The 19,129-nt window shown below is 40.2% G+C and overlaps 1 protein-coding gene across 4 annotated transcripts; it reads left to right on the forward strand.

Annotated features, from left to right (window-relative positions):
• Nucleotides 1-1,229: 1,229 nt before the first annotated feature.
• arnt (aryl hydrocarbon receptor nuclear translocator) lies at nucleotides 1,230-14,211 on the forward strand. Of its 4 annotated transcripts, none has more exons than XM_053494177.1 (22): nucleotides 1,230-1,399; nucleotides 1,513-1,571; nucleotides 5,139-5,232; nucleotides 5,354-5,392; nucleotides 5,520-5,567; nucleotides 6,474-6,687; nucleotides 6,927-7,143; nucleotides 7,613-7,715; nucleotides 7,874-7,939; nucleotides 8,043-8,128; nucleotides 8,239-8,315; nucleotides 8,411-8,545; nucleotides 8,660-8,734; nucleotides 8,827-8,978; nucleotides 10,499-10,615; nucleotides 10,990-11,086; nucleotides 11,441-11,471; nucleotides 11,580-11,682; nucleotides 11,769-11,925; nucleotides 12,021-12,192; nucleotides 12,353-12,498; nucleotides 13,301-14,211. In XM_053494177.1, exons 2-22 carry the CDS (start codon nucleotides 1,553-1,555, stop codon nucleotides 13,385-13,387), a joined length of 2,235 nt encoding a protein of 744 aa, XP_053350152.1. In that variant the 5' UTR covers nucleotides 1,230-1,399; nucleotides 1,513-1,552; the 3' UTR covers nucleotides 13,388-14,211. The 4 variants fall into 4 exon arrangements, with proteins under 4 accessions (XP_053350152.1, XP_053350153.1, XP_053350151.1 ...); XM_053494178.1 differs by having other exon boundaries at nucleotides 1,518-1,571; XM_053494176.1 differs by having other exon boundaries at nucleotides 1,230-1,571.
• Nucleotides 14,212-19,129: the final 4,918 nt, after the last annotated feature.

Below are 19,129 nucleotides of genomic sequence, written 5' to 3' on the forward strand. Positions count from 1 at the left end.
AGCATGTATTAGAGCTTTAATACAGTAAGCATCTCTACATCTCTCTCATGTTGTTCTGTTTCAGAATGTGGTTAAAAGAGAACCTTCCAGTCTGTAGCCATCGAAACACCTTTGTAGGGCAGCAGTGGCTCCTTCTGACCACCGTCTCATGTTTTTAACTGTAGCGGTCTGTCTCTGAGCCAGGGGGTTGTATATTGGCAGTAGATGAACTGGGTTGTGATCTGACTACCCCAGAGGGGGGAAGGGCTGCGATGCTCTGAGCACTTTTAACATTAGCAAGTCTAGTCTTCTAACATGCAGCAAGTCTAGTATCCTATCCCCCCCTGGTGTGACAATCCACATACTGAGTGAAAGTGGGAAGAGTCTTGAAAAGCGATGCGTGGTTGAAATCGATGGAGATTAGGAGAAAGGCATTGGGATGCCGGGGCAGGAGTTGACCGAGGCATCACGGGCGGTACCGGTATTCATGGACGAAGGAATGTCAATAAAAGTTATTAACTAACCAGCCAAGTCTGTGGTAGATAGATAGATAGATAGATAGATAAACAGGATAATATATAAATCTATAAATTATATAAATATATATCAGGTAAATATAATCATATAGGATATATGTCTATAGATTCTATATAAATATAATCCATATATACAAATAGATTATATAGAAATAGACAAATAGATTTTGATGTCAACTAATAGATAGATAGATAGATAGATAGATAGAAACAGTCTGACCTTTGACTTAGCTGTTAATCAGTTTTCCAAACTAATTTCGATGATCACTAACTAGCTGAGCTGGGTCCCTGAAGGACAGACAAACAGACAGACAGACAGATAGATAGATAGATAGATAGATACTTTATTAATGCTAAATTGCAAAGTAACTCATATAACTGTCAGATTTTTTTAAGTCCAGTGTTTGACATTCTCAATCATTATGAGAAAAAAATGGTCAACTTTGTTTTGTTTTTTTTGGAGAAAATCTGCAAATCAGTAACTAGTGTGCACTCTCACCCAGTTAGTCACATTAGTGAACACAAAAACTTTGAAACAGGAAAAACAGAAATGCCTCATGAGCCAAAAGAAATGTTTACCAGAATGATTAAAGGAATCAGTAAAGTTTCGATATAAACAATTTTAATGTGTTACAGTTGGGGTTGGGGGGGAGGGGGGGGGTGTTGCTGTAATATCCAACACTTTCTGTTTTAACTGTGGAACTCTTCAGCGCGCGCGTGTGTGCGCGTGTGTGTGTTCGCTCGCGTGCCTTCCTGGAAGCGGAGCGCCATCTTAGCTCACCATGGAGGGTTTAAACGGGAAAAGACTCGGACAGGACTAACCTTCCGCTAAATTACTCCGTTTCGTCTAAAATGATTTATTTTACGCTGTGATATCATTAAAGGTTTATATATATATTTAAATTCAGGATTTTTTTGTTGTAAAAAAAAAGGGATATCGACATCACACGGGGTGACTTTTGTTTTTGAAACCTATTTTGTTTTGTTTATGTGTTAGCACAGCTAGCCGTCTAGCTAACCTTCACTTCCAGACGGATATGGCGTCTTCCAACCCAGGTACTTCATTCAGCTCGTAAATCATGTGTTCATGTTATGAAGTAACGACAACACGTCAGGAATTTACATTTAATTTAGTCACTGGTGTTTAAAACAAACAAGTAGAAAGTGTTAAAAGGGGAGAGTTAGGGGGCGTTAGCATGAAGGTAGTAAGTAACGGCACACTGTTTGATATATTTATTTTATATTTTGTTATTTATATTATATTATATGTTAACTTATTTTATTGTGGTTGGTGCATTTTTGCTATGAAACTCAAGCTGTCAACATTAGCAAGTGTGTGTGTGTGTGTGTGTGTGTCCGGGTAACCTTTAGCTAGCTAATCATGCTAGCAGGCCAAATGCTAATGCAGAAAGAAAGAAGTTTTAAATGTTGTTATATAACAGTATAGACACGTGTGTGTGTGTGTGTGTGTGTTAATATTTTATATAGCATTTATATTTATAGATGAAGTATATAAGTATACTAATACTAGAATGATTATTTAAGAAACCAATATATCTGTATGTCAATTGTATTTATATAGGAATTATCTTTATAGATTAAGTTTATATTCTATGGGTTTTATCTTTATCGATTAATAGTATATATATATTGTATTACCAAAAAATATAAATCTATATCATGTAAATAATCATATAGGATACATGTCTATAGATTCTATAGAAATACTATCAATATATACTTTTAATCTGTAACATAACATTCCGTTATAACATATAACATAAATCTTGTATACATATAATCAATATATACTGTATATTTGTTTATGGATTAAGAGATTACGTTTGTATTTATATAGGATTTATCTTTATAGAGTAAGCGTATATACTGTATATATTGTTTATGTAGGATTTATGTTTATAGAATAAGTATAGTGATACTAGTACAAGTATTTAAACAATCGATATGTGTATATATTGATTGTATTTATATAGGATTTATCAAATCAAATTCAAATTTTATTTGTCACATACACAGTCATACACAGTACGAAATGTAGTGAAATGCTTACACGACCGCCAGTGACCTTAAAAAGAGAATTAAAACTTATAATAAGTAATAAATATCAATAGAAGAAATATGATAGAAAATTTAAATAAAAAAATTTAAATAAAATTTAACTAGAAAAAATTGAACCTGAAAATAGAAATATACTGTACACATAGAACTATAATGGTGTGCAAATATGCATAGAAATTTATCTTATAAATTAGCAGATTAAGAATTTGTTCATAAAATATTTTTGTTTATAGGTTAGGTGTAAATGTTGACCAAGCAGTGAATTATCACCCAATGACCTTAAACCAATTTAAAACATCTTATAACCTATCCGCAATTTTATTTCATATTTAATTTCATATTATTAATTGATAACTCTTGGTCAAAGTTTAGTTTCTTTTCAGTAAATAAAGTTGGTTTTATTTAATAGTATTATTATTATTATTAGACTTATATTTAGCTCAGAAGATGGACGTCATTTCGGTTGAGTGTCCCGGATGTTGTTAGTATTGAGATACTAACAAAAGTATTTGTAGCAACAGTTTTTCCCCCCTTTTTTAGGGCGTTTTTTGTTTGTTTGTTTGTTTGTTTGTTTGTTTTTTACCTTATTTTTCTTATTTTCTTGATGTAACTATCTGTGGACTGCTGGATCTTGTGAATTTTGTTAGCACAGCTAACAAATTATGTGTTAGCACAGCTAGCCGTCTAGCTAATCTTCATGGATTGCTGGATCTTGTGAATTTTCCCATGGAGATGAATAAAGTATCTATCTTCTATCCCTACATGACTGTGTCCCTGTGCACAAGGCAAGGACTATAAAGACATGGTTTGATGAGTTTGGTGTGGAAGAACTTGACTTGTCTGATCACAGAGCCCTGACTGCAACCCCATTGGGCACCTTTAGGATAGACTGGACCGGAGATTATGAGCCAGGCCATCTTGTACATCATCAGTGCCTGACCTTCATATAAAAGTAAATTCATTAGTGTCTGTCATCATAAATACCCTACAGAATGAATGGCCACAAATTCCCACAGAAACACTTCAAAATCTTGTGAACAGCCTTGCAAGAAGAGTGAAAGCTGCTATGAGTGCAAAAGGGGGACCGACTCCATACTAAAGTATTTGGATGCAGTGTATATTGGCCAAATACTTTTGTCCATGTAGGCTAGCTTTATATTTACGCTAAGCAGAGTAAATGCAAAATGCAGGGGAAAAAGCTGTCAGAGCTGTTTAAACCTTCCTAGGTGGCAACAACTGCGATCAAGTGTTTGCGGTAACTGGCAATGAGTTATAATTCTTTCACTTCACTAGGGTGGCACGATTTTGGCGCAGATGTTTTAATTCAGTCATGTTGGAGAGTTATCGAGCATGAACATGGGATCATTGTCCATCTGCATAACCCAAGTGCACTTGATCTTGAGGTCAGGCCAGATATTCTCCTTCAGGATTTTCTGAATAGAGTGCAGAATTCATGTTTTCATCAGTTATGTCAAGTCGTCCAGGTCCTGAAGCTGTAAAGCCCCAGACCATCACACTACCACCACCATGTGTGACTGTTGGTATGATAATCTTTTTATGAAGCACCATGTTAGTTTTACACCAGATTTAACAGAATGTCAGTTCCAAAAAGTTCAACCTTTGTCTTATCAGTCCACAGAATATTTGCCCAATGGTCTTGGGGATAATCAAGATTTATTTTTATTTTTTGCAAACTTGAGACGAGTCTTTGGGTTCTGAGAGGCGAGTGAGGCCTGCAGGTCTTTAGATCTCGTAAAAGTTCTTCTATGAGCTCCTGGATAAATTCTGGGAAGGTTTACCACTCTTTCAAGTTTTCTCCATTTGAAGACAACGGCTCTCCCTGTTGTTCTGTTTCTCATCTGTTTTTCCATTTCTTAAGATCGTATTGCTGTTTTAGATTTTTTATCGCGCTTCACTTTGTCAGACAGGTTCTATTTAAGTGTTTTCTTGATTCAACAGGCCTGGCAGTAATCAAGTTGTAGGTGTAGCAAGTGAAATTTACCTCCGCTTTCCGAAAAAAAATCAACTGTTTATTCATGATTTAGCAAGGGGGCAATTACTTTTTCACATAGGGCCAGATAATTTTGGACAATAAATGAAATAATCTTTTAAAAAGTGCATTTTGTATTTTTGTGTAATCTTTAAATTAGTTTGATGTTGATCATTTAAATGTGATAAATATGCAAAAAAATATTTACAAGTGCACGGCAAGCTAAACAATTATAGCGTTGTGAGAGTTTCTGGGTGTTTTATTCATTTAAGGGACATGATGTCATACTTTAATTCATTTATAGCTGTGTTGAAGTTCGTGAAAATTCTGTCAGCTACAAGCCGCTATCTTTATCCCTCTTTCTCAAAGTTAAAAAAACAGCAAAAAAAGAAAACTTCTACAGAAAATGTAATATATATTTTTTCAGGATGAAATAAAAGTGGGTCTGTTAGGAAACTGCAGCGAGAGGAAGAATCGTTCTTTTTTATGAATTGTTGGCATATTTACGTTTACGCACATATTCCCTAACGTACGCTCTGGATTTGTTTTGGCAGACATGTCCGATATGTCCCCTCTGGGCATGGCGGGGTCAGCTGGGTCTCACGGCAGCGCCGTCGTGCCGAAGAGCAGCAATAAACGAGCCGCCCCGTAAGTGCGACAAAACCTTGTGTACAAGATCTGCACAATTGTTATGTACGTGTTATAAAATATCTTCTTCTAGTAGTAGGAGGGATATAAATTTGTCCTGCTCTGTTTTTTCTTTCTCCAGCTCTGACTTTGATGACGATGATGGAGGGAAGCTCTTCAGGTGTGCGCACATCTTATTTAAAACTCTACAGTCGTGTGTGTGTGTGTGTGTGTGTGTGTGTGTGTGGTGTTTTGCATATAACCAACTGAAAGTTAACATCTGTCTCTCATTTCTGTTCTCTGTTCAGGTGTGACGATGACTCGGGCGGCGGTAACGACAAGGAGCGATTCGCCAGGTACTGACAGAGAGAGAGACAGACAGAGACGGGGAGAGAGAGAGAGATGAACACCGATCACGATCATCTTCTAGTCTCTGTCAGATTGTCTGTCTGTCTTGTCATTGAAGTGATGTCTTCCTGTTGATCTGTTTGGTATTAGATAGCTGTCTCTGTCTTTCTCTATGTCTGATTGTCTACCCAGCTGTCTGTCTGTTTCCAGCAGTGTTTGTCATTTCTGCGAACCGTCTTATTTTATTTCTTGACCTGTCTGTCTGTCCGATCATCTAACACCAGTGACTGTGTCTCTGTCTCTGTAATCAAACCGTCCATCTAGACTTGATTGCTCGTCATTCCAGCAGTGTCTGCATAGCAAAACATCTGTCTAGCAGACAGATTTCTATTGGACGGCAGGCTGACAGATTTCTGTTGGACACGCAGACGGATTGTCTGCCTGTCTGTCTCTTATATAGAAACCCCACTATATTGTGCATGTTCACTCTGAAGCCTTTTCCTTTGAGCACCGTTTGTCTTTTTCTTTTATTCCCCCTCCTTCCTTCCTTCTGTCTGTCTATCAGTCTGTTTCTCTCTGTTTCTCCTTCTCAGGCACTCTGAAGAGATCTTTCCTCCCCTCACTTGTTTCGCCACTCACACACTCCCGTCCCTTGGTTTAACATGAACTTGTCCTTTTATTTAGAAAGATCAGACATGTTTTGTCTTTCAAACATTTTTCTTTATCCACTGTCATCTCTCTCTCTTTCTCTCCATAATCGTTCACTCCAATAATTTTTTTAAATCGATCTCACAGTACCATCTCTCTCTCTCTCTCTCTCTCTCTCTCTCTCTCTCTCTCTCTCTCTCTCTCTCTCTCTCTCGTGCCCATATTTCTTATCTCGCTTTATCTTCATCCATGACCTTCGACCCCAGGGAGAACCACAGCGAGATCGAGCGGCGCAGGCGCAACAAGATGACCGCCTACATAACGGAGTTGTCAGAGATGGTGCCTACGTGCAGCGCGTTGGCACGGAAACCAGACAAGCTCACCATCCTGCGCATGGCCGTGTCTCACATGAAGACGCTGAAGGGCAGCGGCAACACGGGGACAGACGGCACATACAAGCCGTCCTTCCTCACCGATCAGGTCTCTCTCTTACACACACACACAAACACACATGCGCGCGCGCGCACACACACACATATGGTATGTAAATTTTTATGCGGAATGCCCTTAAAAATAATAAGGGGCGTGTTCCAGTCTTTATATTTGGCTGCGTCCAAAACTGGCTGCTAGTGTTCGTACTTAATAGTACTGCTCATGCTTAAGTACAGCAGGGTGTGAATTGGAACACAGCTAGAAATAAATCTTGACTCCGCCTGCAGGAGCTGAAGCACCTGATATTGGAGGCGGCAGACGGGTTCCTCTTTGTGGTGTCGTGTGAGAACGGGCGCTTGGTGTACGTCTCGGACTCGATCACGCCGGTGCTGAACCAGACTCAGTCCGACTGGCTTGGTTCGTCTCTGTACGATCAGCTCCACCCCGACGATAAGGACAAGCTGAGAGAACAGCTGACCACCACCGAGAACAACAACAACAACGGTCAGCTCGCGACCTATATCTATCTATCTATCTCTCTATCTCTCTCTCTACCTCTTTCTTTCTCTACCTCTCTCTCTGTCTGTGTGCATCAGTTTTGTCTTACTGGTCTTCTTTTTGCACGTCTCTCTCTCTCTGTATATATCTCTTTGTGCGAGTGTCAGTCACAGTCTTGCTCTACTGGCCATCTCTTTGCCTCTTTGTCTCTCGCTCTCTCTCTCTCACACACACACACACACACACACACACACACACACACTCTTGCTCTCATCCATTCTCTGGACTTTTCTATTTATTCCGGTATCTGTCTGTTCTGGTATCTATCTTTCTTTCCCCCTGAGGCTTTGTCTTTTGCTCTCTTTTATTCTCTGATCTGTATGTTTTTGTATTTGCTTTTTCATATAAAAAATTTCGCTGCTCTCTCTCTCTCTCTCTGTCTGTCTCTTTCTCTCTCTCTCTCTCTCTCTCTCAGGCCGCATGCTGGATCTGAAGACGGGCACAGTAAAGAAGGAGGGAAGCCAGACGACGGTCAGAATGAGCATGGGGGCGCGTCGCTCCTTCATCTGCAGAATGAGGTGAGGCCTCAGCGGCACGCCGCGTCTTTCCCTTTAATTCATAAATCGCCTCCTCGGACTCGGTGTAGTTCGCGCTCTCGGCACGTCGTCGTCTTTTATTAAGCGTTTTCAGAGCGCGCCGCTTGTCGTGTGCTAACTGTTGTGCGGTTGACGCTCAGGTGTGGGACGTGTCCCGTGGAGCCGATTTCCATGAACAGACTCGGCATTCTGAAGAGCAGAAACAGGTAACGCCCTTTCTTCTGTTTATTTTCATTTTATTATTATTATTTCTTTATAATCTTTGTGTTTCATAAACACACACTCACACGAAAGATTTTGTGTAACCAGGAGCGGGTTGGGTCCTGTTAAAGACGGAGAGCCGCAGTTCGTGGTCGTGCATTGCACAGGGTACATCCGATCCTGGCCTCCTGCAGGTAACTCACGAGTTTAGAGTGCACTGACCTCCAGGGTCCTAGTTCTGATTATTATTATTATTATTATTATTTATAATTAAAAGGTCACTCCATGGATGTTCATATCTCAGGTGTTACTCTGTCAGAGGAAGAGGTCGAGGGCGGACAGGGCAACCGCTACTGTCTAGTCGCCATTGGAAGGCTCCAGGTTTGTATGTATGTGTGTGTGTGTGTGTGTGTGTGTCCGTCTTGGATTCCGTAGCTCCTCCACCTCACTCACCCACCCTCCTGCGCGTCATCTAGGTGACATGTTGCCCCAGCGACAACAGCCTGAGCACCATCAGCGTCCCGGTGGAGTTTATTTCTCGGCACAACGCTCAGGGGACGTTCACGTTCGTGGATCATCGCTGCGTGGCTACGGTCGGCTACCAGCCTCAGGTACGGCTCGAGCGTCAGTCTGAGCGCTGAAACTTCAATTAAACTCTTGTGAATATAAACATATTTAGCTGTGTGTGTGTGTGTGTGTGTGTGTGTGTGTGTGTGTGTGTGTAGGACCTTCTGGGAAAGAACTTTCTAGAACTGGCTCATCCCGAGGACCAGGGGCTCCTAAGGGACAGCCTGCAGCAGGTGCGCGAGTCTTGCCTCGATAGCGGGATGAGTGAACGGCGTGAGAGTTTACTGTGAGTTGTCTGACCTTTGACCTCTGACCTCTGATCCAGGTGGTGAAGCTGCGGGGTCAGGTGCTGTCCGTGATGTTCCGCTTCTGCACCAAATCGGGCGAGTGGATCCTCATGCGGACGAGTTCGTTCACCTTCCTGAATCCGTACTCGGAGGAGGTCGAGTACATCATCTGCACCAACACTAACGTCAAGTGAGCAAGGGCACGCGTGCGCACACACACACACACACGCACACACACACACACACAGAGACAGATGTGCTTGTTTTTTTTTTAAAGAGCTGTAATGGTTATAAACATATTTGTCTATTCTTACACAGACACACACACACACAGCAGTGTGTACAGGTTTTGCAGATAGAGATGATGGAAGGATGGACCGCTGGGTAACAAACGTCAATGGATAGATAAAGAGAGAGAGGGAGAGTTAATTGGATAAACGGATGTGTGTGTGGACTAAACCTAGTGTGTCCTAAGCAAACAAAATAACTTAATAATTTAATGTGGGATTTTTTGTGTGACTTTTCATTTATTTTATTAATAAGTGTTGATTAGGATTGTGTTGTGTACAAATGGCAGAGAGGTGTGTGTGTGTGTGTGTGTGTGTGTGAGTAAATAGTGGCAACAGAAATTCCTCCAAACACTTTTAAGTTTTCCACATTTTGTTATGCTTGAAACTCATCTTAAAAAGCATTCACATCCTTTTCTCTCAGACACACGATGCTCCACGCTGACAAAACAGGTGTTTGAGGTCATTTATTAAGAAACAAAGACTAAAAAAAATTCTTTTACATAAGTATTCACACCCTTCCACACCAGGATCGTGTCAAATCTGGAGAAGGATACAAGAACATTTCCCGTGCCCAAGAGCCTCCATCATTCTTAAATGGATGAGATTTGGGGTCACCTGCCGATCTGACCCTTCAACCAAACTGAGTAATCGGGGCGAAGGACCCTGGTCAGACAGCTACCCAAGAAACCAAGGGTCACGAAAAATTTGATTCATCAATTCTCTTACTGACACCATCAGGCCTGTAAGGTAGAAGACATTCCTCACTAGAAGGCACGTGACAAAAAAAAAAAAAAACAAGGGGCGGGATTATCATAACCAACTAAAGGTTTATGACTGGCATCTTTAGAAAGTGGACTCCATATGCTCCGGGCAGATCAAACGCTCTCTAGTAATGATAAAGCCAGGAGAACTGCTCGAAGCCATGTTGAAGTCCGCCGTTGTTGCTGATCTTGCCTCAGTCCTGAACTAGCACCTGGTGGAAAAGGCGTATGTGATAGTCCTGAACTCAGTTAGAGACCCGGAAATGGCCGTGCCAGTTCAACGTGGTTTAGCTTGATTGGTCCTACCAAGAAGAATCAATGAAACGTCCAAAAGAAGGGCGTGCCGGTCTTGTAGCGTCATTCACAAGCAGACTCGAGACTATCGTGCTTTAACCAAGTACTAATCCATGGGTGTGAATACTTGTGTAAATTGGGTGTTTGAACAAAACGCTCCAATGATCTCTTTCCTTTGTCCTTGTGGAGGGAATGATGTGGGGGTGAAAGGAATTTGTCTCCGTTTTGAGATGAGTGTTAAAATGTGGAAAATCTTGTAAGCGGCAGCAGTGTGTAACCGAACAGACGGAAGTGTGAAAAGCTGTGAATCCTCTCTGACCACGGATCTGCATCTCTCCCCTAATCCCTCCATCCCTTTTTGACAGTAAAGCTCCGAATCAGGACGCTCTCTCCCCTCTGTCCTCCCCCAGGGGGGCGTTACCCCCCTCTCTGGGGCAGAACAGCCCCTCAGCCTCCAGCCCGGGGCAGATAAAGCACGCCAGGTGAGACCAGTCGACCCTATTAGACCCCCCCCAAAAAAATAAATAAAGGACTACCCTCTACACATCAGTCCTTTTCTTTATCTCCCTGTCCTCTTGCCACTTTCTTTTCTTGTACTCTCTCTCTCTCTCTCTCTCTCTCTCTCTCTCTCTCTGTCTCTCTCTCTCTGTCTCCGTCTCTCTTTCTGTCTCCGTAGCTCTAATCAGCATGAATGCACCAGGTGGATGTGGGTGTCCAAGGTTACCAGAGGTGGTGTTTAGGATTGCAGGGTGGAGGGTGTGTCGGTTTGTCGGTGGCGGGCAGATGCGGTGGGGACGGTGTACCTGTTCTGATGATTTCCTGTCTCTGTCCCTGTCTCTGTCTGGTTGTGTTGTAGGCAGCTCCAACAACAGCAGCAGGCAGAGTTAGAAGGAGGAGGAGGAGGAGGAGGGAGGGAGGAAATCTACGAGGCTGCACAGGTGTCTCTGCCTCAGGTAAGAAAAAAGAGGATACTTTTACTTTTTAAAAGAAATATATACAACTATTATACCGTGATAACATTGTAAAACTTCTAACGATTATTGCTACTGAATATAAAATTCGACGTCCGACACATTCCTAGGGTTTCGTGCGTAACTGATTTAGTGCAGGGGTGGAAAGTATGAGACTGGAAAGTATGTGACTTTTTCTCTGTTTATGTAACCTGAATGCAGCCAGATGGTTGAATAGACAGAAGGATTATTAGATGGATGGAGAAAGAGGAATGAAATGATGGAAAGATGGAAATAAAATTGGATGGATGGATGGATGGATGGCGTGTTCACTCTGTTTCTCTTTATGTTTCTCAGGTTCCAGTGCAGCCAGTAGGACCAGATCCTAGTAAGATACTCACTCACTCACTCACTCACTCTCTCTCATAAACACACACACACACACACACACACACACAAGATTGGCTATCAGTTCTAAATACTTGACTTTTTTCAGATCATTCTAAGGTCATGGCCTCCAGTGCACCCCCTACTGGACAGCAGGTCTATACGCCTTCTGCCTCTTTCAGCACAAACGCACGCACCAATGATTCCTTCAGGTACCACACACGTACACACACGTACACACACGCAACAGAAGATTAGGGTTGACTGTGTTATTTGTGTGTGTGTGTGTGTTTTTCAGGCAAGCTCCGTCTGCAACCCAGATGTTGTCCCACATGTCACGTCAGAGCGCCCCTTCTGGTCTCTCTGTGAACAACAGCAGCCCAGTTCAGACTCAGAGTGCAAACCCGGCACCCCCGGCGTCCTGGGCTCAACCACGCGCTCCCTTTAACACGCAGGTCAGTCATCTTCATCATCATCATCACAGAAAGGGAGGAGTGACTTTTTAACTACAAAAAAAATTTGTTTGTGTGTGTGTGTGTGTGACCAACAGGCAGGAAAAAGTCAATCACCCCAGTTCTCCATGGGGAATTTTAGCTCCGCCCCTTCTTCATCAGCACCTTCCTCTTTTGGACAAATGGGTGGCGCGTCAGCTAATGTAGCAGCAAACACGGCTAATTACTCGCAAATGGGTCCTCGAGGCCACCAGCCCACTAACGGATACAGTAAGAGCGCAAAAACAGCAATCTCTCTCTCTCTCTCTCTCTCTCTCTCTCTCTCTTATTCACTCACTCTCTCACTCTCTCTCTCTCTTATACACTCTCTCTCTCTCTCTCTCTTATTCACTCACTCTCTCTCTCACTCTCTTTCTTTTTCTCACCCAAGGTGATGTGAGCCAGGCAGGCCCGCAGTTCTCCTCAAGACCAGCAGAGGCAGCAGCAGCGTGGCAGCAGTGGCAAAATCAAGCACACACACAAAACACAGCGGAGACGCATCCTCATATACAGAACAGCCAAACAGAGATGTATACCGTGAGTAGTACATACAGGTGTTGGTATACGCACACGTAAATAAACATGATTCTGTATGGATAGACACGACATCACATATTTCTTGGCTGCGTGAAACATGAAATTGGATTGCAGAATACAGGGTATGGCTTGACACTAGAAAGGTGTGAAGGGGGAATTATTGGCACAGAAAGGCACTAGAAGAAGGGTATAGGGCGACTTGGTAGGATGAGGGCGAAGGGCGACTTGGTAGGATGCGGGAGTAGGGCGTCTACATCTAAGCATTTGGCAGACGCCTTTATCCAGAGTGACTTACATTTTTTTTTTTTTTTATCTCATTATACATCTGAGCATTTGAGGGTTAAGGGCCTTGCTCAAGGACCCAACAGTGGCAACTTGGTGGTTGCGGGGTTTGAACCTGGGATCTTCCGAACCGTAGTCCAATTTCATTGGAGTATGGCGACTAGGTAGGATGAGGGAGTAGGGCGATGTGGTAGCTCACAAAGACACTATGATAAGGGAATAGGGTAAATTGTTAGACCAGAAAGACACTGAGATCGAGTGTACAGTGTATTTTTAGCACAGAAAGACACAAGAATAAGGGGGTAGGGTCAATCGGAGACCCAAAAAAACATTTGCATAGTCGGTGGGGTGAAGCAGTAGACCACAAAACACTAAGATAGGGTGCATCAGTACAGGCAGCAAATTAGGCAGGACAAAAGTTCCACTGTTCAGCCCAGACATCAGTATGAGTAGCTTTGGATACTTTGGAATAAAAAATTTACTTCTGCCCTTCTTCTACACGTCTCCTCTTTCCCTGCAGGATGTTCTGTCCATGCTGGATTCATCTGCGAGCTTCAACAACGAAGACTTCACAGAAATACCCATGTTCCCTCCGTTTCCTGAGTGATCCCTACCATCCTCTGTCCTTCTCTCTTTCTTGTTCCTTTTTGTTTCATCAAGAAACAAAACAAAAGGGGAAATTTGTTTCATTTGTTACTTTTGTTTTGCTTGTAAAAATATGTCTCTCGGAGTAGACATTTCCTCCACGGAGGAAGCAGCTGTGTTCTAATAACCACGCACAAGTGCACAAAGTGAGCACAATCGGTCCAACACACTGAGTTAGGTTTATCCGGTCGCACCCCCAGAAAGATGCACAAACACACTCGCACTCACTCGTTTGCAGTTTTAGCCCGAGCCCAAGGAATGTTTCAAATGTCGAATTTCATATTCAGTAGCAATAATCGTTAAATGTTTTACAATGTTATCACAGTATAATAGTTGTATATTTTTTTTAAAAGTAAAAGAGGTGGTCCTTATCCTTCTTTTTAAAATGGGACTGCTGTTATTGCACTGCCTTAAAATGCTACCTACGTAGCTACCTACACCTCTTCCTGAGCAGAGCACAGAGGGAGTGACCACATTTTAACAGATGAGTATCGTGATTATATATTTGTATAGGTAATTATGAGGTTTTTTATTTTACAAATTGTCAGAAAAGCATTTATCATACCATTTACTGTCTCAAATGCATACGCAAATAACCGACCAATCTTATCCTTATTAATTTAATGCTGATGAGAAATGAGGTAAGCCTGCATCAGCTGCAACTGTGGTGCTCAGTTATAATCGACTTTGTTCCTTTCCTAATCTAAATAAACAATTGTTCACAAACTCCTTGCGTTCAATATAGTATAATTTTCTTTTCTTTTTTTTATTTAAAAAATTGTCAAAATGAAATGAGATTCTGGGGGTGATAAAGATTGTGTTTAATCTTAAAGAATGAGCTCTTTTTAGGATACTGATCCTATTTTTGTATATTTTTTACCCAATAGCTTAGATGAAATCTACTTTTGTTTTATTCTTAAATTAAGTGCTTTTATCATCATGTCCATGTGCATACCTGCAGATGTGCCCTGGATAATAATTTAAATATAATAGATCACAAACACAAAACACACATTTTCAACAACCATTTTCTTAAACTACCTAACTACCTACAGTACAGTCTAATCTCTGATTCTTAAATAATTTCATTTTTTTTTCTTGTCAAAGACATTTGCATGTATTCCTTTTTCATTCTTCTCTCTGTATGTCAGATGAAAGTTACAATCCAAAGATTCTCATGTTTGCAGTTGCTTTTAAAATAGATTTTTATTTTTATTGTTTTTGTTGTTGTTGCCATTTTAAGAGTTACATGCATGATCAGGGGTCGTGACTCACTCGGATATAGTTTGCGTTTGCAGATTAGCCGGGCAGGACGTGAAGAGGTTGGTTGTTGTCTGTCTTTTTTGTTTTAAATCATTACTGCAGATGTGAAAAATGCAGTTTATATATTTACATAAATATAAGAAAATGTATATGAAAATGTTTAAAAGAATTTTTTGTATTAAATTGTTATATTGTCAAAAAGAAATGTGGTGAGCTTTTTCAAATCTTTTGTTTTATTTTTTGTGTGTAAATAAAAGCAAAATTCATTTTAAAGGATTTATAGATAAGGATCAAAGTATTCAAATGTTCACAAGAATCCACGTCCACTTTTTTTTTTTTTTTGACGGGAGACGAAGATCAGCTTGCAGGCTTTTGTAAAATTTATCAATGAATCCTCTTGAGGTAAATCTGATCTTTTGCAACTCTCAGGATTACATCAGGTGTCTCACAGTCTGGCAGTGAGGAAGGCGAAAGCCTTTTTAACCGCTTACACCAAATTCAGGGTCTAATAAAGGTCCCCGTTGAATTGTTTTCTTCTATTAAAGAAAGTGTTTTAAAATGTAAAGGAAACCTCACATTTAAACCTGGCAAATGGTAGTGATGAAGTTCGAAACCGTTTTAGTGACTCAGTTCTTTAAATCTCATTCATCAAAATGAACAAAAATTTTTTGAGTCATTTAGTTCATTTTGTTCTTTTGATCAGAAATAAAATAAAATGTTGCGTTTTCAATAAACAAATCCCCAATACATCTACTGTACATACATGAATTTTGGCTATAGTTCAGGTAATAGGACTTAGTATAATAAACAGAATGTGTCGCTCACCTCTTATATCTTCCGGTCCGAGTCGTTCGTTCTTTGGAATCTATTGCACCGCATAGCATCTATGGGAGTCACGTGATAAAGGAATTAACGTCTTGAGAACCGTTCGATTCTGTTGCCTGTGTACTGCACTGCATAGCGTCCGTGGAAGTCATGTGACAAAAGAACGAAGGACTTGGGGTAAAAGAGTCATTAAGAAAGAGTAAGGGTGTAAAATTACAGTTTGTAAAATTTTGAGGAATTTCACATGCAACTAGATTCCTCTGCTTCTTCTCGGCCTTATCACACCACTCAGGCACAGACTTGTTTTCCTGGTACTGGTACATCCGTGCACGGAATATTTATTTGGTTTAAATGTTCAGTTGGGGACAATTTCCCCAATTTAAGAGGCCCTGCTATAAATTCATGAAGTGACCGTGTTGATGGGTTATTAATCTTTTCGATCGATCACCTGCTCAATTTTTTTGATGAAGCACATTTTTAAGTCATTATATGTTAAAAATGTGCCAGACATACCCTGATTGAGCCATCTCTACCAATTGGTTGAGGTCTGCTATGATAAATTTTAAAAAATCCCGTAGATGCTACTACATCTCTATATTTACATTTTTTGTCATGGGGCAGTCCATGTTATCAAGAGCAACATACATAAGTCAGACATCTAAAGGAAGCACATTCCATCACCCAGTTCCTAAAACAGAAAAAAATTTTGATGCATGCCTTCCTTGTATCCTGAGAGATGGTAGAACCAGTCAAGCTCTGCAAGAGGATCAGAGGGGGCGTGGTGCAGTACGAGATGTGGTAAGTGCTTTGAGGTAACATGGCCTGTTTTTAGTCTTGTAAGCAAGTAAAAAAGATGTGAAATGACGAAGTGACATCTCAACCGTTCGGAAGAGGTCTTTACGGAGATCCGTTTTAAACCAGTGAGTGACACACTGTAGATTTGTTCTTCTGGTATGTTTCTACTTCAACATTGGCAGTGACTAATATGAAATACATACGCATATAAAATAAAGTATTCAGGTCCAACACGAGTGACCAGAAAACATCATGTGTTCGTTTCTGTTGCACATGACACTTGCTTTAATAATGTTTTAATCCCTAAACACCTGATTGTTACCAAACTCCACTTTTTAAGTATTTATTGGGGACGCATGTGCTTTGTGTGTGTGTGTGTGTGTGTGGACACTGAAACTTTCAGTATAAGTAACAGAAGTAGCCAAAGGAGATCAAGATCAGCAGGGTCAGTTACCTACATGGAAATCAGCCCTCGGCATCCAGAAGGTTTTATCTTTATCTAATAATCAGATTAGAGCCAATCAACAACACTTTCTGCCGAATTTAATTCGAATAGAAATCTATTATTCATAGCGCTGTACAACTAGAGAAGAGGGATGAGGCATGGAAATGAAGATGGTCTGTTCCATCACATCCAAGACTGAAGAAGTATCCTGAAAGAGAGACGTGATAGCAACTTTACGGATCTTCATAAAGGATTCTTCTCGTATTCAGACGTCTGTGAATTTTTACATTTTAATCAAAGGTGTGTTGAATTTCACGATACACTTTGAGAAGTTTAAATCTATATGTAGATTATTATTTTATTTTTTTTACAGTTTATTAATGAGAGCCCAAAATGTTTGACCTTTTCAATTAGGAATAAATATGATTTATTATTGGAGAATGTTTAGAGTAGTTATAAGTTTAAGTTAAGGCTTTAAGCTCTCATAATAGGCTTCAGCCAAGCTGATAAACAACTGGATTGTTTTTTCTTTCCTCAGTGGATGGACCTAACATGGATACAGAGTCACGACTGGACATCGACGTGGATTTGGGCTTTGCTCTTTTCTTCTTCTTCCTGCTCTGCGTGTTCTTACTGGTCAGCATGGTGCGCTGCTTCCAAATTGTTCTCGACCCCTACAGCGCCGTCTCCATCTCCATCTATCAGGAGGAGGAGGAGGAAGTGTGAACACTTCAAAATATAAAAATTACCACTCAGGAGATTAACGGCCATCACGGAGGAGTCGGCTAGAGGAGCCTGAGATTAACAAGACTTAAAACTACGTTTTTAATTGTTTAAATAAAAAAATATCAAGTGTTTGCTCCTGATGAAATTAAAATTTAAACCATTCTTAGTTCCACTCTGTGGAAAATAATCGACAAGGTGGTGTGATAAAATGGATTTTCCTTAACAGCACATTTCATATGTTCTGTTTCTCTTATTCCACAAAAATTACAATTGTTAATATATAAATAACAGCTACGTCTTTTTTTATGTAGATGTTCATTAAATTTACAAAACATGGGTAGCATTAATACTAACTGCATGAGGATATAATTCCTTTAAATTAATAATGTGACCTGGTCACTCAATACTTTTGCAAATAAAGAATGAGTAAAGAAATGTGATTTTTTTTCCTCTTCCCATGACATTCAGGACAATGCAATTAGTGTGGTGGGATATTCCAGATGTGTATACATGGTGTTGAGTGAATGTACACTAAAATGTTTCACAACCAATAATGAATGAGTCAAGGGTGTCAATGCAAAAAAAATAAAATAAATAAAAAAATATGTGCATGTTTATGCCTGCAATCTATTGGTGACCCATCCAGGGTGTACTCTGCATGGTGAATCAGGATAGATGTTGAGTGAGTAAATTAAATTCAAATTTTATTTGTCACATACACAGTCATACACAGTACGAAATGTAGTGAAATGCTTATATGACTGCCAGTGACCTCACAGGGTCAAGGTCAAGGGGTTACAGGGTTTATTATATATATATATATACACTACCATTCAAAAGTTTGGGGTCACTTGCAGATTTCTTTGTTTTTGTTTAGTGATTTATTTTCTACATTCTACAACAATACTGGGGATTTCAAAACTATAAAATAACACATATGGGATTAGGTAATTACGTAACAACAACAAAAACAACAGTTGTTATTGTAAGACACAGAGGTCGGCCTTTCTTTAATAGTTCTTGCAAGAACAGTACTGTCAAGTGCATTTGCAAAATCCATCAAGTACCATAATGAAACTGGCTCTCATGAAGGCCGTCCCAGGAGGGCGAGACCAAAACCTACCTCTGCCTCAGACCAGAAGTTCATTTAGAGTTATCAGCCTGAAAAATGACCAATTAACAGCACCTCAGATTAGAGGCGTTATGAAGTCTTTACAGAGCAGAAGTAGCAGAAACATCTCACCATTAACTGTTCAAAGGAGATTAATGCATTTTTTGGACGCCTTCAGCATTCCTTTACAATGTAGAAAGAAATAAAAATCAGGAACCATCATGGAGTTAGAAAGTGTTTTAAAACTTTTTTAGAAAAAAATTTATATATTTTTTCCCTGAAACACATTGTTGTAGTTAATGTTATCAATGTTAAAACTTTATCAATACATTGTCGCAACTCTTTTATACATTACCTCATCATGAAATAATAATAATTATACACAAATAATAATTTGTGTAATAATAAAATGTGTATTATAGCAAACATTTACACTGTTAATAAAAAGTGACTATAGTGTGAAAAACTTCATAGCGGTTGAATCGTTTAAACTGGTCTCGCGCGATGACTTTTAATTTGAAATTCAACGGTCGCCGTGG

This window comes from Clarias gariepinus, chromosome 4 (assembly GCF_024256425.1).
Source record: "Clarias gariepinus isolate MV-2021 ecotype Netherlands chromosome 4, CGAR_prim_01v2, whole genome shotgun sequence".
Taxonomy (NCBI): Eukaryota; Metazoa; Chordata; class Actinopteri; order Siluriformes; family Clariidae; genus Clarias; species Clarias gariepinus.